The sequence below is a fragment of the Meriones unguiculatus genome, chromosome 1 (assembly GCF_030254825.1).
Source record: "Meriones unguiculatus strain TT.TT164.6M chromosome 1, Bangor_MerUng_6.1, whole genome shotgun sequence".
NCBI classification, from domain to species: Eukaryota; Metazoa; Chordata; class Mammalia; order Rodentia; family Muridae; genus Meriones; species Meriones unguiculatus.
Genome location: NC_083349.1, coordinates 111,261,631 through 111,286,501, shown reverse-complemented (window position 1 = coordinate 111,286,501; position 24,871 = coordinate 111,261,631). Strand labels below are relative to the sequence as shown.

Sequence of the window (24,871 nt, the reverse complement as noted above, 5' to 3'; positions counted from 1 at the left end):
GTCAAACTGAGGTATCAAACTACTCCACAAAGTGTACAGTCTGCCTGACAATCAGGCACTTCACATAGAACAGCATATATTCATATACAGAATCTCCTCTCAAATAGGAGTTCTCCATAGAAATTTAAGATACAAATCAAATCAAGACTAACAAAAAAATTTCAAGTATAATTAGGAAGGAAAGAACTTTTTATAAGATATTAAATAACATTTTCTATAATAAAGACCACATATTATTCAGTCCTTAGGGAATATTCTTTAAATACTACAACATAATGAATAATATTTACTGCTTTTAACTAACTGGAATTCATATCTTAACTATAAAATTTGGGGTACAGGATGTTTACAAACAAATTTTTAGGGAGGGATGGCTGGTGAAATGGCTCCACGGTGAACACTAGCTGTTCCTTCAGGGGACCCAAGTTCAGTTCTCAGCACCTACATGGTGGCTTAAAATCATCTGTAACTCCAATTCCACAGGATCCAGGTACTCTCTCCTAGCACTCAGTACATTTACGAACATGCAGGCAAAACACTCATACTAATACAATAAAAATAAATATTTTTATAATTTTATTGGAGAAAATAACTAGTTCAGTCAAAAAGAGACACATAACAAATATATGTGATAATTGCTTTGGTTGAGGAGGGTGCCAAATAAGCATGTGCAGAAACTCAACCAGGAACTTCCTTTTCCCTAAGGTTCTTAAGCACTCTGATAACTGCTAATAGAACAAGAATGAACTCTTCCATAATTATATGTGGCTTGCTGTTGTTGTTCCAGGTAAGATACCATATAACTCAGATGGGCCTCAAACTTAGAATTCTCATGCATCAGCCCCAAAGTGCTAGGATTATACGGAAGCATTAATAAGGAATGTCACTGGGACAGGAGAAATGGCTCAAAGGTTAAGAGCACTGGCTGTTCTTCCAGAAGTCCTGAGTTCAATTCTCAGCAACCACGTGGTGACTCAAAACCATCTATACTGAGATCTAGTGCCCTCTTCTGGGATGCAGACAGAACATCGTATACATAATAGATAAATAAATCTTTTTAAAAAATAAGGAATGTCATATAAGTATTAACTAAAATATCCCATAAGCAAACAAATTAATGAAAATACAAACTTCAAAGCTCCTGTTGCTGAACTTTGGGAGCAGATTCTGGGGCCTGCTGGGAACAGGACTTCTAAAAGGCTAATATGTCTGGAAGACTGTGGTGCAAGTCCATTTTTGCTCGCTACAAGCGAGGTCTCTGGAACCAAAGAGAGCACAACACAGCTCTTCTTAAAATTGAAGATGTTTATGCCCAAGATGAAACTGAATTCTGCTTGGGCAAGAGATGTGCGCATGTGTAGAGAGAAAACAAAAACAAAAAATACAGAGACTCCTGAAAAAAAACTAAACAAAACCAGAATAATTTGGGGAACACTAACTTGGGCCCTGGAAACAGTGACATGATTAGGGCCAAATTACGAAAAAACCTTCCTGCAAAGGCAATTGGCACAGAATCCATGTAATGCTGTACTCTTCTTAGATTTAAACTAATGAAAAGTAAATAAAGTGGGGGAGGAGAGAAAATATAACTTTCAAAGTATATGCTTTGTAACATATGTGTGTATGTATGTAAACTTATATACATAAATTATATATAATTTTTATATATATTTCTGTTTATATATTTATATAGAAATATATTTATATATTATATAATATAAAATATAATATATAATATATACATAAATTATATATAACTTTATATATAATGTATAATTATATATTATATAAGCGTATATATTTATTATATATAATAAGATATTATATATCATATAATATAAATATACTATATATTATAAATATGTTATATGTTATAAAATATATAAGTATATATAATATATAATTTATATATGTAAGCTTATATATAATATATATATTAACAACAAAAACCACACTTACCCTTTGATCAGGCAGGTTGAAAAGGAATTCTCTGTCAAAACGACCAGGTCTCCTGAGTGCAGGATCTATAGAGTCAAGTCTGTTTGTAGCACCAATAACAACAATTTCACCTCTATTATCTAACCCATCCATAAGAGCGAGGAGAGTTGATACTATAGAGCTGTTAAAAAAAAAATGTCCATGTAAATCTTAATGGAAGAAAAAGGGTAAACATTGATGCTAATAATAATTAAGTCTTAAATACTATTTGTACCACAAAAACATACTAGAGCAATACAGATAAATCAATATTGAAAGTGCACAAAAATTGGGGAGGGGTACAATAGTCTATTTTCAGTAGAGGGCAATCATGCCATTGTTCATTTGTTTCCCTGTCTGGAAATATATGGTATCTACAGTTCCCTTGTTTCTAGCAATAGTGTTTTTCTTGGTTTGCCAACTGTTTTCACTCCTATTCTTTATTTTTACTGCTGAAACAATTTCTGGAAAATGCAAGCCCATTTCAAAAATAATTTTTCTCCCAAACATACTACTCTAGCTATGTTTTAAAAACTTATAAACAAAACAAAATTGTAGATGTTCACTATTTAGGTTTAGGGAAGATCTCTGGTTTGTGTTTTCTAATTGGATGGCTGATAATTTATGACATAGGCATCTTACCTAGAAATGAAGTGGGGTAGTACCTTTAATTATAAATTTGTTTAACCACCGGTCTGATTTGAACCTGAAATGACTCACACAGGCTCATGTTTTAGATGCCTGTTCCTCAATTGATGGTACTGTTATCTTCTAGAAGTTTCTTCATGTTTAGCTTAGTAGTCCATTTAGAGTTGGTTTTGTATATATGGAAAGTTGAGGTAAAGTTTCAACTGAGGAAATACAAGTTACTAGCACATTTATTGAAAAGTCATCTTTCTTAAATGTTTGATTTTGACACTTCTGCTGTAAATTGGTTGACTACAGACACACTGGTTTATTTCTGTCATCTCTTCTAATCAATTAGTCTATGTGTCTTTCTTTAGCCAAAAGAATGCTGTTTGGGTTACTATGTCTCTACAGATGTCTTGAAATTAAATATTATAATGCTTCTAGTTTTCTAGAATTCTGTGACTACTCAGGGTGTTTTGTGCTTTCATATCAATTTTAGAATTGTCTTCTGGTTTTGTTTTGTTTTTTTTTTTTAAGAGTGTCAATGGTATTCTGAGGGGAATTGCACTGAAGCATAATTTGCTTGAAGTTGTATGGAATTAATGATATTAATTAACCAATAAAGATATCTTTCCATTTTGTCCTATCCAATCTCTTAATTTTTTAATTTTTACTTACATGTTTGTGTGTGTGTGTGTGTGTGTGTGTATAAACGTGTATGTGGGTGACTGTGTAGACCAGAAGAGGGTACCCTGAAGCTGGAGTTATACTTGTAAGCCACCCAACATGGGTGATAGGAATCAACTCTGGTCCTCTTAAAGAACATCAACTGGTCTTAACCAGTGAACCATCTTTCCAGCCCCTTCTTCAATCTCTTTATCAATGTTTTTTGTATTTTCATATAGAAATCTTTTATTACATTAGTTAAACTCACTTGTAGGTATTTTGTTTGTATTGTGAAGTACTTGCTTTCTTGATTTTCTCAACAAATTTAATATTACTGTAGAAAAGTGTTGCTAATTGTTGTATGGCAATTTTGTTTCTTTTAACATTTTATTTATGGGAAGGAACATATGCATATCATGGCAGGCATACGAAAAACAGAGAACAACTTGTTGAGTTGGCTGTCTTTCCACCAAAGGGCCCTAAGGATTGAACTTAGTCCTCAGGCTTCGAGGCAGGTACCTTTACCCACTAATGCTTCATGACAGAGTTTATATGTCAGTTTTGTATTCTGCAACTTTACTGAACCTTGGTTATTAGTTCTAAAAACCTTTCAATGGAATCCTTTCACTATTCTATATAATAAATCATGTTATCCAACAATAATTTGTATCCTTTAGCATCTTATTTACATAGTTTTAATTTCCTTCTTTTCCCTAATTTCAAGAATTAAGCTCAACAAGTACTGTGAGGGTAGACAAGGTTATGTTGTTCCAGATATTAAACACACACAGTATGCTTGCCAGGGTTTTGTTATACACAACAAGCATAATGTTGCAGTTAGATCCTTCTGTATCTGATTAATTAAAAAAAATTAATCAAATCATTTAACCACATCTTGTCCTTCACTCAACTGAAGTGATGGCTTGAATATAAATTGTCCACATATTTAGGAGCTTTCGGTTGCCAGGTGTAATTAGTTTTCAAGAAGTGACCCTGGAAACTTTAAGCAACAGATCAATTCCTTCATAGACCCCTAACATCATGCATGTTGCAGGTGGTAAAAACTAGGAAGTAGGATCTAATTGGGAGAAGGTCACTAGTAGGTCACTAGTGCCTATTATTGGATACTTTATTTTCTTCTGGTAAGTTCCTATGTTCTTTCTCTCTACTTCCTGGCTCACATGAGATGGGCAAATTTACTCCTCCATTTCCCCTCATTCCTGGGCTGTCTTATCAGACAACTTGAAATAAAAGAGCTAGCCATGACAGATTGAGATATCTGAACCCATGAGCCAAATCGACCTTTCCTCTTTAGTTATGCCAGGTATGTTGATACAGTAAAGAGAACATAATCTGTATCTGATGACCCATCCTGAGATCATTAGGACAAAATCTCACTTGATTGGAATAAATGATGTTTTTGATATGCTGTTCTGATATGCTATAAAAACTTTGGCATTTATGTTCATCAGAAACACTGGTCAATAGTTATTTTGTTGTGGTTTGTCTAGTTTTTATAGTAGGATGATGCTTGCCTCATAAAATAGGTTTCAAAGAGTTCCCAACCTTTCAAAGTTTTAAAACAAATGTGAAAGAATTAATATTAGTACTTTCTTTAAAAGTCTGATAAATTCAGCAATGAAGTAACACTACTCTTGGTGTTTTTCTCTGTTGGGTGTCTTTTTCATTACTGATTCATTCTTTTTGTTTGTTTGTTTTGTTTCATATTTGGTTTTGTTGTTACTGTTCTGAAACAGGGGCTCATACGTCGTAGGCTGGCCTCAAATGCTGAGGCTGTCCTTCAACTCCTGATCCTCTTGCCTCCACCTCCTAAGTGATAAGATTAAACACATGTATCATCATGCCAAGCTCAATCTTGTTAGTTATTATCGGTCTATCCAAATCTATGTCCTCAATGTTCTCTTTTGGTAGGCCAAATGTCCCCAAAAATGTGTCCTTTTGTTTTACACTTTCCTGTTAGCATATAGTTTTCCATAATAATCCCCACCCACTGTTATACTAGCCATTAAATGTTTCTTTATTTGAAATTGCATTTATTTTGGGAATTTTCTCAATTTTTTTTCTGACTAATCTAACTAAAGGTTATCAATATTATCATTTAAAAAAAAAATATATATATATATTCCCCCCCCCAGGGGCTAGAGAATTGGCTCAGAGGTTAAGAGCACTGACTGCTCTTTCCAGAGGTCCTGAGTTCAATTCCCAGCAACCATATGGTGGTTCATAACCATCTTTAATGAGATCTGTTGCCCTCTTCTGACATATAGGCAGAATGCAGTATACATAATAAATCGTTTGTTTGTTTTTTTTCCATCACAGATCTCTTTATTTTTATGTTTACAAATTTCCATTTATTTCTGTTCTGATTATCACTTCTTCCTTTTACTAATTTCGTTTATTAGATGTACCAATAAATTATTTATTTGAAATTTAATTTTTATTTTGGGCTTATTGCAATGAATTGCCTTCATAAGCACTGCTTTTAGTATAGCCCTTAGATTGATATGTTATATATCCACTTTGGTTTATTTGGTTTTTTTCTTTTAATGTAGTCTGTTTCAATCAAGTAATCCAATTTAAAAATGGGGTACAGGGCTAAACAGAGAATTCTCTGTAGAGGAATATAGAATGGTAGAGAACACTTAAAGAAATGCTCAATGTTCTTAGTCATCAGGGAAATGCAAATCAAAACTACCCTGAGATTTCACCTTACACCCATCAGAATGGCTAAGATCAAAAGCGCAAGTGATAATACATGCTGGAGAGGATGTGGAGAAATGGGTGGGAATTGCTGGTAGGAATGTAAACGTGTACAGCCACTTTGGAAATCAATCTAGAACTTTCTCAGACAATTAGGAATAGCACTTCCTCAAGAACTAGCTATACCACTACTAGGATATATCCAAAATATGCTCAAGTACACAACAAGGACATTTGCTCAACCATGTTCGTAGCAGCTTTATTCGTAATAGCCAGAACCTGGAAACAACCCAGATGTCTGTCAACTGAGGAATGGATACATGAATTGTGGTCCATTTACACAGTGGAATACTACTCGGCAATTAAAAACAAGGAAATCATGAAATGTGCAGGCAAATGGTGGGATCTAGAAAAGATCATCCTGAATGAAGTATCCCAAAGCAGAAAGATATACATACATAGTATATACTCACTTATAAGTGGATATTAGACATATAATATAGGATAAACATAATAATATCTGTACACCTAAAGAAGCTAAGCAAGCAGGAGGTCCCTGGATAGGATGATCAATCCTCATTCAGAAAGGGAAAAGTGATGGGCATCAGAAGAGAAAGAAAACAGGAAACGGGACAGGAGCCTACCACAGAGGGCCTCTGAAAGACTCTACCCAAGCACTGTATCAAAGCAGATGCTGAGGCTTATAGCCAAACTTTGGGCAGAGTGCAGGGAATCGTATGGAAGAAGGGGGAGATAGAAAGACTTGGAGGGGACAGGAGCTCCACAAGGAGAGCAACAGAACCAAAAAATATGGGCACAACGGTCTTTTCTGAGACTGATAATCCAACCAAGGACCATGCATGGATATAACCTAGAACCCCTGCACAGATGTGGCCCATGGCAGCTCAGTGTCCAAGTGGGTTCCCTACTAATGGGAACAGGGACTTTCTCTGATATGAACTCAGTGGTCTGCTCTTTGATCACCTCCCCCTGATGGGAAGCAGCCTTACCAGGCCACAGAGGAAGACAATGCAACCAGTCCTGATGAGACCTGATAGGCTAGGGTCAGAGGGAGAAGGACCTCCCCTATCAGTGGACTTGGAGAGAGGAATGGGAGGGGATGAGGGAGGGAGTGAGGGAGGGTGTGTTTGGGAGGAGATGAGGGATGGAGCTACAGCTAGGACACAAAGTGAATAAACAGTAATTAATATAAAAAATTAAAATTGAAAAAACTACTGTTTCACTAATCTTTTGTATTTTTAAATATGTGTATATATGTATGTGCATGTGTGTATCCACATGTGTGTGCAGGTATACACCAAACATATGGAAGCCAGAATGGGCACCCAATCTCTTAAAGCTAAAGTTACGAACAGTCCTAAGATGCATGGATTGTTCCATGTGTGAAATCTGAACTTCAATCCTTATGTCCACCAAGCACTCAGCCATCTCTCCAGCTCCCCACTTTCATTTATTTGAGGAATCTACTCTCCTCCAACACTAACTGTTATTGGAATTAGAGTTTCTTATTCATTTTATGACTTATGTTCTAAATGTTATTGAGCTATTTTATTCACTTGAATCTCATTCAGTTTCATTACACTTATTCTACAGAATTCTTTCTTCTCACTTCTATTTTTTCCTTTAAGGTCTATTACTTGAGAGCTACTATGCTTGACTGTCACGGTACCACTTTCCTCATAATTATTATGAGCTTACAGCGACATCAACGAATCTGGCTGATCAGTTATCTCTGCCCCTTTATAGGTGGCACTAGACAGGTTTCTTTGAAAATGTGTCTCCAGTTTGGTAAATTATGTAGGCTTTGGCTCCAGTACCAGAGTACAGTCTCTTTATGGCAACTAGTGGATCTGGATGTGCCACACAGGCAGAGGTCCATTTCCAAATGCTAGAAGGATAAAAGGGCACTATAGAGTCAGGCATGAGATACCCACAAATATTGGTGGACACTCACTGTAGATCCAGAAACATGTAAAGTGGATGTTTTCTCAAGAATGGTAGCAGTTTCTTGGGCCCAATAATGGCGCTAATGAATAGAAATCATAAGTGGCAGTAGACAGAGATGGCTGACATAACCTTGTGGAAGCTGGGGCTAAAGCAGTAGATAGGTGGAGGGGGGGTTAAGGTAACCACAAACCTTGGACAGACTGTGGCAAAATCTGACTGATTTCCACCTTCAGGAAGACAAGTGAAAATAGTTCACTGTACCAACATAGGCATAGTCAATCAATGATTAAAACACTATTTTGTGGTAAATGACTGTATTTGTGAATTAGACACCTTTCTAAATAATCACTGTCAAAGCAAGAGAGGGATGAGTAACAAAAAGCTGTCAGCATGGTGACAGTCACATTTGTAATCTCAACTCTGGGGATAAGGAACAATTCAAATTCTCACAGATAACAGTAGGACTGGAGAGATGGCTCCTCAGGTAAAAGCTCTTGACACAAACCCCGAAAATCTGAGTTCCATCCCTAGGACCCACATGATAGGAGAGGAGCAACACCCAAACTTTGACCTCTCCTCTCCACACACACATCATGGCAAAAAACGTACTCTGCTGCTTGAGCATATACAATGAATAAACGAATGAACAAAAAAAACAAGCAAGCAAATGCTGTTTTTAAGATTTTCATCTGGGGACTGGGGAGATGGCTCAGCCATTAAGAGCACTGACTGCTCTTCCAGAGGACTTAGGTTCAATTCCCAGCACCCACATGGCAACTCACAACTGTCTGTAACTCCTGTTCCAAGAGAAAGAGATCCGACACCCTCACACAGACATACTTGCAGAAAAAAAAAAAAAAAAACAATGCACATAAAATAAAAATTAAAAAAAAAATGAAACATTATTTTTTTTTTCACCTGGTATAGTGGCACATGCCTTTATTCCCATTACTCAATAGACAGAAACAGAGAGATACCTGTCAGTCTGGGGCCAAGCTGGTTTAATGAGTTGCAAGCCATGGCTACACAGTAGAATCTTGTCTCAAAAGAATAAAATTTTAAAAGTTTGGCAAGATGACTAAGCAGGTAAAACAGCTTGCCACCAAGCATGACAGCCTGAGTGCACACACACACACACACACACACACACACACACAATGCAATTTAAGAAAACTATTTATAGAAAGGATAGTGTTAACTTATAAGTGTAAATATTTATTAAAGATAGAGTAATTGCTATCATATTTATGTCCAGAAAGAAGCGAAATACACATGCAGAGAGAATTTACGAATACAAATATTCACAGGAGGACAATCAGAATAGCCCCAAACCAAAGTCAGCCAAAGTCAGCCACTATAGATTATAAATTAATCCTGTGTTTAGTGAAGGAACCTCCAGGAAATACACAAATTTAAAAATTCTTATAAGCCTTCAAATGTGTAACCAAGGACTAAAGCCAATACTATATCAGTAAGTGAAAAAAATTAATACAGTCAGTTCAGGAAAAATTACCTGTGGATCTGATCTTGTCTACTCGAGCGAACTGGAGCTAATCCATCTATTTCATCAAAAAATATTATAGAAGGCCTCATCAAATATGCCTAAAGAGAAAATTAATATTAATTAATTTTCACTTTTAAATTAAATTTTTATTTTCTTAATAATAAACATAAAAACAAATAGCACAACATGCAACAAGTCTTTAAAAGTATACAGAAGGGCTGGGAATTATAGCTGAGTGATAGATCATTTTCCTAATGTGTACAAGGACCTAGGTTCAATCCCTGGAATCAAAAACCAAAACAAGAAACATCACAATAAAAAGGAAACATTACCAACAGAGTCAGCTACAAGGTGTCCTACAGCCCACAACTTTTTTTTTCAGGCATTTGCCTGTTCACAATAATGAAAATTGAACCCAGGGTCTAACTATGTAGCTCTGATGGGCCTGAAACTTGCTATGTAAACCAGGATGACGTTGAAGTCACAGAGATCCCACTGCCTCTGCCTCCCAAGTGCTAGGACTAAAGGTATATACCACTAGGCCCTGCTCTACATACACTACTAACTTTTAAATGATATTTGAATTGTTTTACCAGTTATGCATCATGTGATGGAGTAAAGAGTATTTTGTTTTGTTTTGAGGTTTTCACTCTGTAGTCCATGAAGACCAAGCTGGCACCAGCATCTTAAATGCTGAAGTTAGAGGCATTAGCCACCAAACCTGGCTTACACATATCACCACAGAAATGCATGACTAATAAATTCTTGGCTGTATTTTTTATTCACATATTTACTGAGCTTAATCAAGTATAAAATGAATTCCCAATATGACACGCTCCCTTCATTAAATGCAGTGATCACATGAACACTTACATCAGGACTAATTTTAGGTACAGGAGAACTGGGTTTGGGTGTTCCCTGAGATAGGCTCTCACTCTCTACTTAGACCAGTCTGAGACTCACAGCAACCCTCCTATCTCCTCCTACCAAGCACTAGGATTATAGGTATGAGCCACCACGCCTGGTTTTTATTACCTAGGGTAAAGTGTCCTCTCACCTCAGGATCAAGAGTGATCCTGTGCCCTTTTGCTATTTTGTTTACTATGACTCTAGGGATTGAACCCAGGGCCTTACACATACAGTAATAATAACTCATAAAAATATCTGGGACAATTGCATGCTGCCATGTTCTGTTTTGGCAAATAACTTTTAAAAAGTCACTGTTACACTTAGCATATTCATTTCATTTCATTCTGCCTTTTCAAAGCATTCATTTCTGAATTCTACCAGCCATGTATTTATTGTCCACTATGACCTGGGTAAGTATACCTCAAACATTTATTTCTTAAATTTCTGAACGTTTAGGTGGCACTTAGATTACAAGGTAATAAGATGTTCAGGAGGTAGGGAGGTTCTTTGGTCACTGAAGGCACATCCTGAAGGACACTGTGGGACCCTGGCCTACTAATATTCCACCTTTTCCTTCCTGGCTAATGAGCTAAAATATTAGAAATTTTGTTCTGCCATGTGCTGCACCATCGTGCACCATCGTACCACAGGATGAACCCAAGCAACCAATCAACAGGACTACAAGCCTCAAATATGAGACCGGACATACTCCTTCTCCTCATGAGCTAACTGTCCCAGGTATTTTACTACACTGATAGAAAAGCATCTACTATACAACTATGATAATAACATACCGCTTTATGAGATTTTCCCCACAAATACTTAACATTTTATGTCTATCATTTCCTCAATAAGATTGTAATCTAAGATTATTTTACATCACAGGATTCCAATGTACCTAACATGGTACTTATGGATAATCATAAATATTCAAATGTACTAGAAAGTGGAGTTAGATGTAAGCAACTTCCAATGTTCACAAGTCCTATACAATTCAGGCATGTTTTGACCAACTGCAGATAAAAAAAAGTTTAAAAAGAAAAAAGACAACTGTATCTGTACCAAACACAAAGATCTTTTCCTTGTCCCTGTTTCCTAAAGTAACAGATGTGTCCAACCTATGACCCATGTGCCACATATGTATGAATACACCCCAGCACAATATCATAAATTTACTTAAACATTTTGAGATATTTTGTGTATGTTTTTTTGTTTTTTGTTTTTTGTTTTTAATTCAACTGTATGGTTCTGGAGTGTGAACTTAATACAGAAAACAACATGTTCTTACAATGTCAAAAGGTTAAATATGCCTGCCAAACGATTTATATAGTATATATATTATATGGGATATAAGAAATGTAAGGATGATGTTAAGCATATGAAAAGATAACATAAGCTACATTTAAATCTTTTATTATTTTACATACTAGACCTGAACATCTATAGATTTTGGAATCTTAGGGACTGCTAAAACCAATTTCCCACAAATAGCAGGATAAGTATGCCTTTGATCTTAAACTTAACATACTAATTAGAATATACGTCTCCTCATAACTGTATGTGCAGACAAAATACAATATTCTTTTTTTAAAAATGCCCTTGAATTAGCTGGTTTTCTTACCTGATCAAAGAGAAGCCTAAGCTGCCTTTCCGACTCCCCGACCCACTTGCTCAAGCAGTCTGCTCCTTTTCGCATGAAAAATGCCACCTTTTTGTCTCCTTGACTGCATTCATTAGCTAATGCTCTGGCAACCAAGGTTTTACCTGTGCCAGGAGGACCATAAAACAAACAGCCCCTAAAAGAAAAAGAAATCAAAAGAAAAACATGTTATCACCAATGATTAGCAAGTTAAGATATTCCTCTCCCACATATAATTTTAGATTACTATATGGTAATTAAGAACTGATAAAGCTTTTTCTAGTGTATCTGCAAAAGTTTTACTTTGCTGAGTCCTCAAAGGACCAAACTCCTGCAATCAAAAAATGGTTAAAAATATAGACCAATTCTGAAAGACCTGAAATTTCACATCTCCCTAAAGAATCTCATCTTGTACCTGAATGACTCCTAAGCTCCAAAACGAAAAACAAGCCTTTAAACACTAAATAATAACTTCTAATTGTCATTGTTAAAACATGTCAAATACATATATATGAGGCTTTTATAATTAAAGACAAATTAACTGATATTCAATCATTTAAAAATAATAGTACAATAATAAACATCTAAGATATAACATACCTTGGAGGCTGAATTTTAAATTTTTCAAAAATTTCTGGATATAAAAGTGGAAAAACTACCATCTCCTTCAAAGCATGTATATGATGGCTCAATCCACCTATGCTATCAAACCGCACCTTGAGGAAAGAAGGGAAAGTTTAATATAAAGTGATTTTACAGGTTCTATAATTTTGTCTGTTTTTGAGTTACAGACTTAATATGTAGCCCTGCCTGGCCTTGAACTCACTGTGTAGACCAAGCTGACCTTGAATTAAGAGATATGTTTACCTCTGCCTCCCAAGTGCTAGGATTAAAGGCATTAACAACCACACCCAGCCCAGCTCTATAATTTTTTTTTTAATTTATAAGTTCTATGATTCATAAACAGATTCCTTCAGAAGTTTTGTTTTGGTTTTTGGTTTTTTTCTTTTTTCAAGACAGGGTTTCACTGTGTAGTTCTGGTTGTCCTGAAACTCATTTCTGTAGACGAGGCTAGCCTTGTACTCGGAGATCCACCTGCCTCTTCCTCCCCAGTACTATGATTAAAGTGTGCACCACTAACCTCTCTCCCCAACCCCATGCCATTCAGAAGTTTTTGAGCATACATACAAATAAACTTTCACTATATACAAATAAGTGTAGATAAATAAATTCAGAGGTAAAATTCAACTGAGGCAAATAAAGCTATTTTTCAATAATCAAGTAACTCAGGAATAAGACCTATGACCAACCTAAACCACTAACAAGTCTTCATTTATTCACTAACACTTCAAATGCCTTTCAATATCTCACATATCTTTTGCATCTTCAGCTGAGGCGATATTGTCACCCCCAATCCTAAGACAAACTTAATTTGTGGACAGAGCAAGAAAACCTTAGCTACCACAGTGGCTCTCTAAAACACAACATAATCAGACAAAAACATGCTCTTTAGTATTTAATTCCTCTAAGAAAAAAAAAAGTACTATTTCTTCATAGGTAAGAATAATGAAGAAATAGAAAAGCACTGATATAGCATTCCAGAAGCAATAGAAACTGTTCCTCTAACTCATAGCAGTTACACCAACTAAAAGACTTTGTACAGAAAGTATATAGAAAAAAACAACAAAAGAAAAATTTAAAGAATGTTAACAGGTATTGCCTACTGGACCTAAGGAGCCCTTTTCCTACTTCTCATTCTACCATGGAACTTGGAAATGTTTCATAGATATTTATTATGACAGAAAAATAAACTATAAAAATAGATGCAGGTCAAAAACAGAAACACTCCAAAAGCAGCTATATATTTTCTTACATATGTTATCAAATTAGACATCTGACATTAATAAATAGACATTAAGAGTAAAGTACTGATAAACCAAATCTAAAAAGATGATAAGGCCCTCAAGAAATTGTTCTGTTTTCTAGGGATTTTCTAAAATCTAAAATTTCCTTTAATCTGTCCTAATTAATAAAACAAATATTTTACTCTATGACTTTGATTTGGAGATAATTCAATTAAATATACAAGTCTACTTTGATAACTTCTTTTAAATCACGTAGAAGAATCAGTTAAATTACACTGTATAGAGACACAGAGACTCGTAAAAACACAGATAAATCCTTGGGTATGTAGTAACATTTTAAATTACTCCAATATGAGACATTGTGACCGTAAGCTGTGGTCTTCCCACACCACACCTCTTCCTTGGGGTACAGTCATTCACTGTCCACAGCAACTTCAACAGTGTTTATATTGATGACACCTAAATTTCTACCCAGATATACCTTATACCAAACCAATCAATTGCTTTCAAGTAACTTCTCCTTAGGGTAAGGCACAGAACCTATAATGTACACAGTCAATTAAACCCTCTTGCCATCTTATTCCTCTTTGTATACTCTACTTCAGATAACAGAACACCAATACCATTTATTATCTACCTATTTACTTAAGTCAGAAACAGATATACTCACAATATACTCACACAATATATTCACTTTGTTTCTGTCATTCTCCAAAAGCAACCAATTCACTAAATTCCATCATCTTTGAATTCCTTAATTCTCTCAAACCCACTTATTTTGCTGCAATTACAAATAATACCCAACCAGCCCCTGTAATACCAACCTTGCTGCCCTTAAAACTCATTAATGACATCGCAGCCAGAGTAAAGCACATAAAAGACACACGTGATTATAAAAACAGGTACTTTTCAACAACCGCCATTGCTCCTGTGGTATGTGGAGTTGTAACACCCTCTCAGCTTTATTTCCTACCTGCTAGGGTTTTTTTTCTTTTTTTTGGTTTGTTTGTTTGTTTTTTGGTTCTTCTTAGAGACAGGTTTTCTTTATGTAGCCCTGGCTGACCTGAAACTCGCTTTGTAGACCAGGCTGGCCTCAAACTCAGAGATCCACCTGCCTCTGCCCCCAAGTGCTGAATTAAAGGCCTGGCATCTGCTATATATTCTAATAAAAACAGGAAAAGAATGGACTAAGTGGCACAAGTGTTCAAGGTTCTGAGGATCCAAAACACTGGTTATATCTAAGTTTCTACTTTTTTTTTTTTTAATTTTTATTTTATGTGTATTTAATGCGAAGGTGTCAGATCCCTTGAAATTGGCATTACAGACAGTTGTGAACTGCCATGTGGGTGCTGGGAATTGAACCCAGATCCTTTAGGAAGAACAGGCAGCGCTCTTAACCACTGAGCCATCTCTGCAGCCCCGAGTTTCTACTTTTTCATATGTCATTTAAAAATAAGAAAAAAAAAACCTTAAAAACAAAACAAAAAGCTACTCCAGGAAAACATTTACAAACTTACTGATTTATCAATGTTCATAGGATCAACATCAGCCAAACTCGCACCCACTTTCACCCGTTCTCGGAGAATGCCACTAGCTAAATCTTCTGCTCTGAAGTTCATAGGCAAACATCTGAAATATATAAGACATGAAGATTAAAGCATTAAAACCTTCACATTTAAGATGGCTCAGTGGGTAAATAAAGGCTCTTATCACCAACCTGAAGACCTTAATTGGATCCCTGGAACCTACATGGTAGAAGGCAAAAATGAGTTCCCACAAGTTGTCCTCTGACCTTCAGATATGTACATGATGACATACAAACACAAAATCAATAATTAAATGTTTCATTTTTTTTAATCCTTCACATTTTAATGTCAAAATAAGTTAAAAATGTTTAACATGGGCCCTGCACCTCACCAGGGCAGCACAATAGATTTGGGTATGGTGGCGAGGGTGTGGATGAGCTAGCTCTGAGGGCAAGAACGAGGGAGCGCTGGCCCCACCATCATCTGCCATGAGACAGCATGAATGCATGGGTAATGTCCTCCTCATCTCACCACCTACAATATTCGGGAAAACTGGTCCTGAGGTCATAAAAGTGGGAGAGCTATCCCTGTCCCTCACTGACTGTAGCACCCAGGAAAGAGGGCCTTGCACTTCACCTGGGCAACACAGTGGGGCTTGCCTGATAGCAAAGGTACGGGTGAGAGGGGGAAAGCTGGTATAGCCCTTTGTTGCCTGCAGCACTAGAAAGAATGGGCCCCATGCCTGGACTGGGCAGCACAGCGGAGCTGGCTCCAGAGGTGTGGGTGTGGGTGAGCTGGCCCCAAGGATGTGAGAGCTGGAAAGCTGACCGTGCCTCCTGCAGATGGCTGCATTGGGTAGCCTAGCAAAAGCAGGGCTGGAGAACTCCCTCTGGTGGTGAGGATAAGAGAGAGCTAAATAGCTGACTAGCTTAGCTACTACCCAGGCCCAGTCCCAGGGCTTTGAGTTGGCCTACTCCAATATCTATATCATCTGTGAACTACTGGAGTGCATGAAAGGGCTAGTCCTGCTGATCCAAAGCTGTAGGATCTCCATGACACAGGAGGAATCCCAGTGAGGATCCAATATTAGGGGTGTCACAGAAGCCAGAGACTTCTAACTAGACTAATGACTCACTGCAATGAACATTTGTAAGTGAAGATGTGTGGACAGAGGGGTATACTGTTTTCTATGCTTTGTTTTGCTATTTTGTTTGTGTGTATGTGTTTTTTTTTTTTTTATTTTAGGAAGGAGGTTTCAAGGGTGAAGGGCTGATATGAGAGGACAAGAAGAGGAGTGGGACTGGGTACATGATGTGAAACTCACAAAGAATCAATAAAAAGTTTAAAAATTAAAAATTTTAAAAATCTTTAACATGTTTTTTCACCTTTCTGCTTTATCATAATATAAAAAAAAATCCAAGGTTTCATGTTTTAAACTACTCTTCCTACATACTTTTCAAGTGACCAAAATCAGTTATTCACCAGATATAATAAACATGAGAATTAATCTATTTTCTCAAAGATCTTAACATCGAAATGCTGGAAGCTCAGTCCTCAGTGTAGTGACATGAGTAGCAAGGCCTTTAGTAGATGAAACTGAAGCCAGGCGTGGATCATGCCTTTAATCCCAGCGCTCAGGAGGCAGAGGCAGGGTAGCTCTATGAGGCCAGCCTGGTCTACTAAGTGAGTCCAGGACAGCCAGGTCTACACAGAGAAACCTGTCTCAAAGAGAAAGAGAGCGAGAGTATAGGTGAAGCCCAGCCAGGGGGCCTTTGACTACTGGGAACACACTACAAGAAAAGACTGCCTCACAGTCTCACATGAAACCTTAGTCAGTATCCAGTCTCAGTCTCCCATGGCCTACTTCACATGTGATAGCCTCTCTTCCATGTGCTCCTGCCACAAAGACACCTGCTTTTATGTGATGGAGGCAGTGGCCTATTGCCAGATCTAGCACCATATTGTGTCTACTCAGCCTCTAAAACTACACGTTAAATAAAACCCTATTCTCTACAAATTACCTAGCCTCCGGTGTGTCATTATAGCACAAGAATATGACTTTATACAGGTAAAAAATCACAATATGGCATAGCCTAAAAAGTGGGTAGTTTCTATAATATCTCCAACTTCACTGACATTTTTGAATCCTAATTTATCTTTAAAAACATATTGCCATTGAGCAGTGATAGTGTATGCCTTTAATCCTAGCACTAAAGGCAGAGGCAAGTGGATCTCTGAGTTCAAGGCTAATCTGGTCTACAAAGTGAGTTTTAGGACAGCCAAGGCTACACAAAGAAATTACCCTGTCTCGAAAAAAACAAAAACAAAAAACACAGCTAAAATACAGTGTTACCTACTCACATCTGTAAGTCTCTGTGTTTGATCTCAGAACCATATTATTATGTATATTTGTGTACAATCTCTCTCCCTTCCACCTCCCTCTCAGAATAGAAGACCAGGCTTTAAATAATTGTATTTAAACACTTAGATTTTAAATTATTACAGTGGTATACGTTTGAGGCTGAGCTACTCAAGAAGCCAAGAAGAGGATCTCTGGAGCCCTGAGTCTAGCCTGGGAGGCACTGGAAGACCCTGTCTCACATAATTGAACAGACTAAGATTCCTATTTTTAGTACATAATTTATACCAACATAAACCTGAAAATAGTTAACTAAAAATGTGGTATTTATACAATAGACTGTATGCGGACAAATCATATAAGGACTTGCTAAATATCAAATCACTAAACAAAATTACCTTTATCACTGTAAATGTAAAATAGAAAATTTAGTGGGGTACGGTAGTGTATGCCTTTAATTCCAGCATTCAGGAGGCAGAGGCAGATAGATTTCTGAGTTCAAGGCCATCCTGGTCTACAGAGAAGCCAGGTTATATAGAGAAACACCATCATGAAAAAAACAAAAAAGAAAGAGAAAGAAAAATTTATTCAACTTTTAAATGTAATTCTCTGACTCTTGCTACAGTTTTAGCAAGCTATATATTAATCAGTCAATTATTCTAAAAAAAAAAAAAAGGCCAAAACTCTTATGTTAGTTGGTAAGCACTTGAGATCTCAAGCATTTGGTAGGCTTGAGGTAAGACAGTTGGTTCAAAGCCAGCCTAGGCAATGTAAGAGAACCCTGTTTTAAAATAAATAAATAAAAATTCAAAAAGGCTACTAAGATATCTACATTAGAAACAGCACCCTTCTCTGAATGTTACACTCATGGTAATTATGAAAAATCAGCCTTAAGAAATGTATGTGGGTTGAAAGGAAATACAGAGGGAAAGATGGCACCACCACACAGCCTGGCCTGATGTCCTTACCTCTCCATCCTTTCCTGTTCAGTATTAATTGACTTTAGTACTTACAGAATAAGTAAGTTAAAGGACCTATCGCAAGGTTAGAGTCCCACTGTAAGAATTATAAAGTAGCACTAGCTCAAGTCAAAAAAATATTTAAAATACTGAGTCTGATGAAATACCTCAGTGGTTAAAAGCCCTGGATGCTCTTACAGAAGACCCAGTTTCAGTTCCCAACACCCACATGGCAGCTCATGACCAGCTGTAACTCCAGTTCCAGGGATGTAATGCCCATTCCTGGCCTAAGTAGGCACTAGATAAGCACATGGTACACATTAACACATGCAAGCAAACACACATATAAATAGAAGTAAATAAACAAGGGCTAGCAAGACAGCTCAAAAAGTAAAGGCACTGTCACCAAGCTGGATGGCCTGAGTTCAATACCAGGAACACATGTCAGAAGGAGAAAAGGAACTCCAAAAATTGTTGATCAAGTAAATAGACACTTGTGCACACCCACACGCAAATTTAAAATATTTAAAATATTGGCATTAACAAAATACCACTATAGATGAGAAACATGTCTTTTAAAAAAGAAGAAAAAGCTATTTTTCTCTTCTACCATACAAGTATCACTAAAAAATTTACTAACCTGTTTCTTGCTCTTGCCATACTTTTTGATTTCCTTCTTTCAAAGCGTTCTTCATCAGAAGAAGTTGTATCGCTACTATGAATGGCATGCTTCTTCCTCCTATTGGAAAGGAAATAGTAAAGTAATTGTAGTGTCCAATAGCTTTCTAACTTCTGTCTTCTGTGTCTTTCTTGCTTTGGTGATGGTGCTCTTAGCCCCAAAGCCTTCCATATACAGAGTACCTCCTCCACCACTATGCTAAGACCTAGCCAGCAACAGTTTTTTGTTTTGTTTTGTTTCGTTTTTTCAGACAGGGTTTCTGTGTAGCCCTGGCTGTCCTGGAACTCAATCTGTCCTTGAACCCACAGAGATCTGCCTGCCTCCCGAGTGCTGGGATTAAATGCGTGCACCACCACAGCCCAGCTCACATTATTATATCTACAATTAGCGCAGAAGAAAAATCCATTTATTCACTCAGCAAATGTTTACTCAGATCATTGTCTTCATGCAGTCTACATCTAACAAAAAATGAAGGTTAAGCCCCACAAAGAAGAGAGAAACAAGAGAACAGAATACCTTCAATTTTTCAAATATGGTAATTTAGAAGGTAGTCAAGCAACAAACTTACATTCAAATTTAGAATATCTGCAACTAGTATAAGTATCAAAATAAAAAAGCAAAACATTTGTTGTTTTCTTTATTATTCTTCCTTTCCCAAATTATCAGAAATAGTTCAAAAATTTTAAAAAGTAAATATACTTGTTTACAGAAAAATAAAAGTTTTAACTTCCCATTAAAGAATCTTCTACCCTCTTTGAAGTCTTAAGAAACGCATGAAATGTTTTTAATGAAAAAGAAAATACTTGGCCAGGCATAATGATATACATTTACAGTCCAAGGTATTTGGGAAGAGCATAAGGTAAAAAGGGTCTCTTGAACCCAAGAGACAAGCTAGGACAACATAATGAGATCCCATCTCAAAATAAGTTTAAAAAGAAAAAGAAAGAGAAAGAGAGAGAGGGAAAGAGAGAGAAAGAAAGAGAGAAAGAGAGAAAGAGAGAAAGAGAGAAAGAAAGAAAGAAAGAAAGAAAGAAAGAAAGAAAGAAAGAAAGAAAGAAAGAAAGAAAGAAAGAAAGAAAACTGGCTGCTCTTACAAAGGCCCCAGGGTCAGGTCCCAGTAATCAAGTGGTAATACACCGTGTCTGTAACTCCAGTCTAGGATCCAATGCCCTCTTCTGGCCTCCAAAGGCACCAGTATTAAGTGGTACACAGGCACACATGAGGTAAGATAGCCACGAATATGATAATAAAATAATAATTACCCAAAATAACAAAATAAAACAAACTAAAATCATTCCCAAGAAGAAATAATAGTGTTACATTATTATATAATGGGCCAGGCATGGTGGCACACATCTTTAACCCAGCATTTGGAAGGCAGAGGTAGGCAGATTTCTTTGAGTTTGGGCCAGCCTGGTCTTCTAGCTCCAGGACAGCCAGGACTACATAGAGAGACCTTGTCTCAAAACCCAAAAGAAAAAGTTATTACACAACTATACATGTAGTCTAGAAACTATAATAATTTTAAAAGTTTACAACACTACATCCCTTCAACAAGTCCTGACAGAATTTATCATAACCAAATTAAATTCTTCATTCTTTTAAATTGTATACTTTAAGACACAGGCACAGAGATGACTTTCTAAATTAAGATTCCAACAGCTCAAGAAATAATAACATGAACTGAAAAATGAAACTGAATCAGATTTAAAACCTTCTGGCTTCGGGCTGGAGAGATGGCTCAGAGGTTAAGAGAACTGACTGCTCTTCCGAAGGTCCTGAGTTCAATTCCCAGCAACCACATAGTGGCTCACAGCCATCTCTAATGAGTTCTGGTGCATAATAAGATCTGGTGTATACATAATAAATAAATAAATAAATAAATAAAGTCTTAAAAAAAAAACCCTTCTGGCTGGATACAATAGCATATGCCTAGTAATCCCAGCACATAGGGAACAGAGAGGATTGAGTTCTAAGACAGCCTGGGCTCTATAGTAAGATCCTGTTTTAAATAAATAAATAAGCTTCTAAATCGCAAAGAAAAAAAAATTACCAAAGTGAAAAAACAATCTAGACAAAGAGAAAATCCTTACCAGTGATTTAACAAATAGAGTATTACTATCCAGATTATGTTGTTTAAAAAAAACATCAAGACCTGGATGGAACAGGAGCTCCACAAGAAGAGCCAAAAGATAGATAGATAGATAGATAGATAGATAGATAGATAGATAGATAGATAGATAGATAGACAGACAGATAATAAAATAAAATAATTCTGGGCCCAGAGGTCTTTTCTGAGACTGATACTCCAATTAAGGACCATGCATGGAGGTAACCTAGAACCCCTGCACAGACGTAGCCCATGGCATTTCAGTGTCCAAGTGAGTTCCCTAGTAATGGGAACAGGGACTCTCTCTGACATGAACTCAAGTGTTCTTTGATCACTTCCCTCTGAGGGGGGGGCAGCCTTAAAAGGCCACAGAGGAAGACAATGCCTTTAGTCCTGATGAGACCTGATAGACTAGGATCAGATAGAAGGGGAGGAAGACCTCCCCTATCAGTGGACTGAGGGAAGGGCAGGGGTGGAGAAAAAGGAGGGAGGGCAGGGCTGGGAGTAGACAAGGGAGGTGCCTACAGTTGGCATACAAAGTGAATAAACTGTAATTAATAAAAAATAAATAAATAAATTTAAAAAGAGAAAAGAAAAAATTAAACAAAAAAGACTGTATAATAATCCAACCTAAGCCAGCTGTGGTGGCACATGCCTGTAATCCTAACACTCAGGGAGACAAAGGCAGGAGGATGCATGTCTCTGTGTTTGAGGCCAGCCAGGTCTACAAAGCAAATCCAGGACAGCCAAGACTACACAGAGAAACTCTGTATCAAAAAACAACAACAACAAAAATTTTCTTTAATTTTTTTATTTTTGAATTACATTAATTTTGTATCCCCGCTGTATCCTACTCCCTCATTGCCTCCCAAACCCACCCTCCCTCATCAACTCCCTGCCCCTTTCTAAGTCCACTGATAGGGGACCTCCTCCCCTTCCATCTGACCCTAGTTTACTAGGTATCTTCAGGACTGGCTGCAAAGTCCTCCTCTGTGGCCTAGCAAGGCTGCTCCTCCCTTGGGGGGTGGGGAGGTCAAAGAGTTCATGTCAGAAATAGTCCCTGTTTCCCTTACTAGGGTACCCACTTGGATATTGAGCTACCATGGATTACATCTGAGCAGAGGTTCTAGGTTATATCCACACATGGTCCTTGGTTGGAGAAGCAGTCTCATATAAGACCAGATATATTTGGTCCTTGTGGAGCTCCTGTCCTCTCCAGGTTATATTAACTCCCCCTTCTGTCATATGATTCCCTGCACTATGCCGAAGGTTTGGTTATAAGTCTCAGTATCTGCTTTGATACACTGCTAGGTAGAGTCTTTCAGAGGCCCTCTGTGGTAGGCTCCTGTCCTGTTACTTGTTTTCTCCTACATCCAATGCCCATCCCATTAAAACAAACAAATTTTATGTATATATATAAATATATATGTATATTTTATGTATACACACACACACACACACATATATATATATACACACACACATATATATATTCTGATCTCTAAACAGGCACTACGGAAGGAAAAGAAAAATAATCACCATAAATTCAAATTAAAAGCCACAGCAATACAGCAAGAAATTGTCTCTAAAAATTTATAAGTAAAAATAAAATGATACATTTCTAAATTTCTAAACTTCTGCTTTGCTTTGCTTTGATACAAGGGAAAGTGTGAAACACCTGGTACCCTGGTGTGGTTGGCATGAGTTTTCTGTATTCCCAGCTACTACGAAGCAGAGGCAGAAGAATCACTTGAGTTAGAGGCTTCAGGCAAGCATGGGCAACAAGACAAGACTAGTTTTCTCAGGGGGGAAAAAATAAAAACTAGTCAGCCAGCACATGCCTTTAAGCCCAGCACTCTGGGAGGCAGAGCAGGTGGATAGCTGTGAGTTCAAGACATGCCTGGTCTACAAATTAAGTATAGGACAGCCAGGGCTGCACAAAGAAAAATAAAACTAGTCAGTGTCTCAAGGAAGGACATCATGGGCCGTTCTCCATTCAACTCTTAAGAGATCAGAAACTGTATTGCTTCAGGATTAGAAAGTTAGAATTAATTTAAAAATTAAATTAAAAAAATAAACTGTAAACCAAAACAAGTCATGTATAGGATGATAACTGTTAGTCACTAATGAGAAAAACGACAGAGGAAAGCCAGGAAGAAAGAGTGGGAAGCAATTAAGTCTCTTGTTTTCTCATTAACAGATGCAAACTATTTTCTTCTTTCAAATCAAGCACAACTTACCTGATATGGCTTCTTCTTGCTGGAGACCTGTGAATATCAAACAGTGTGTTTTCCCTCTTTTTTTGATGAGCTGGTACTAAAAGAAAAAGAAAAATATAAATAACTATAATAAGTAAGTCTGTGTACTAAAGGAGCAAAAGTTGTCTCTTAACTTTCTATGAGAAGCTAGTCATATATCTTTAAGTTCTACACCCTTGTCTGGAAACATAACAAAGACCAACATTTTGTGTTGGTACTATTTTGCTTTAAATAAACATTCTAAATAGATGTTAATATTTCCAAAATTATAATCCATTTTTACCAATTTGTAGTAAGGAACAAAAAAAGCATAATAGTATCCCTCAGTAATAATCCTCTGCTGTGAAGAGCTGCTTCTTTTCACCCTGGCCTTCACCTGGAGACAGGTATAGGCAGGATGTTTTGCTAAGTTCACCTCCTTTTGTTTGTGTGAGAATCACACAGACAAGTAGTCGAGGTAAACAAGTTTAACTTCTCAATGAATCTCTTCATTTTATCAAGGTGCTCTGCACTGACTATAAAAAGGAATTGTGGAATAAACCAGGTGTGACAGTTTCTACTGGCAGTCCTCGAACTGATCCCGTGTGTAGTGTGTTATTTTGAAATTTTCTTTCAACCCTCACACCCCTCTCAGAAACTGTTGGACTCTACCAGTGGGCTCAGGCACTCCACAAAAACATAAATGTGAACAAATCGTCATGTATGAAAATACCTTCACAAGAGCTAAGAGACCAGGTTAGTACTTGGTTACAGCATAATATAAAAAAGATGCATTAGAAAAGGTAGGAAGAAAAAGTTTACATTGCCTGCCTCACACCTTCCCCATTTCCAAGCACCGTCCACTTGGAGGAAAGAGACAGAAGGAAAGGAAGCACAGGACTTTGACTTAATCCCATGCACAGTAAAACTCTATTAGGCAGCATCTTCAGGCTGGCTACTACATGTGGACTTACTCTAGAAATCCATCCCAAGAACTACAAGATGGACTCAAGGCTCAAATTACAACACTACCAGCCAGCTATAGGACCCTGGCATTAATAACTCATAGTGATGGCAAGACCTTAGTCATGGATTTTAGGGATGAACCTTAGCAGCCATGGA

At 37.0% G+C, this 24,871-nt stretch overlaps 1 protein-coding gene across 2 annotated transcripts in view; it reads right to left on the bottom strand.

The window, feature by feature from the left end:
• Nucleotides 1-24,871, bottom strand: part of Atad2b (ATPase family AAA domain containing 2B) — a 127,342-nt gene that overhangs the window by 66,475 nt on the left and 35,996 nt on the right. For both annotated transcript variants that reach the window (XM_021644967.2, XM_021644968.2), the window contains exons 8-14: nt 23,753-23,828; nt 19,364-19,462; nt 15,397-15,508; nt 12,615-12,730; nt 11,997-12,171; nt 9,476-9,564; nt 1,960-2,119 (exon numbers count right to left, since the gene is read on the bottom strand). In XM_021644967.2, coding sequence (XP_021500642.1) covers nt 1,960-2,119; nt 9,476-9,564; nt 11,997-12,171; nt 12,615-12,730; nt 15,397-15,508; nt 19,364-19,462; nt 23,753-23,828 — 827 coding nt within the window. The remainder of the gene's footprint in view (nt 1-1,959; nt 2,120-9,475; nt 9,565-11,996; nt 12,172-12,614; nt 12,731-15,396; nt 15,509-19,363; nt 19,463-23,752; nt 23,829-24,871) is intronic.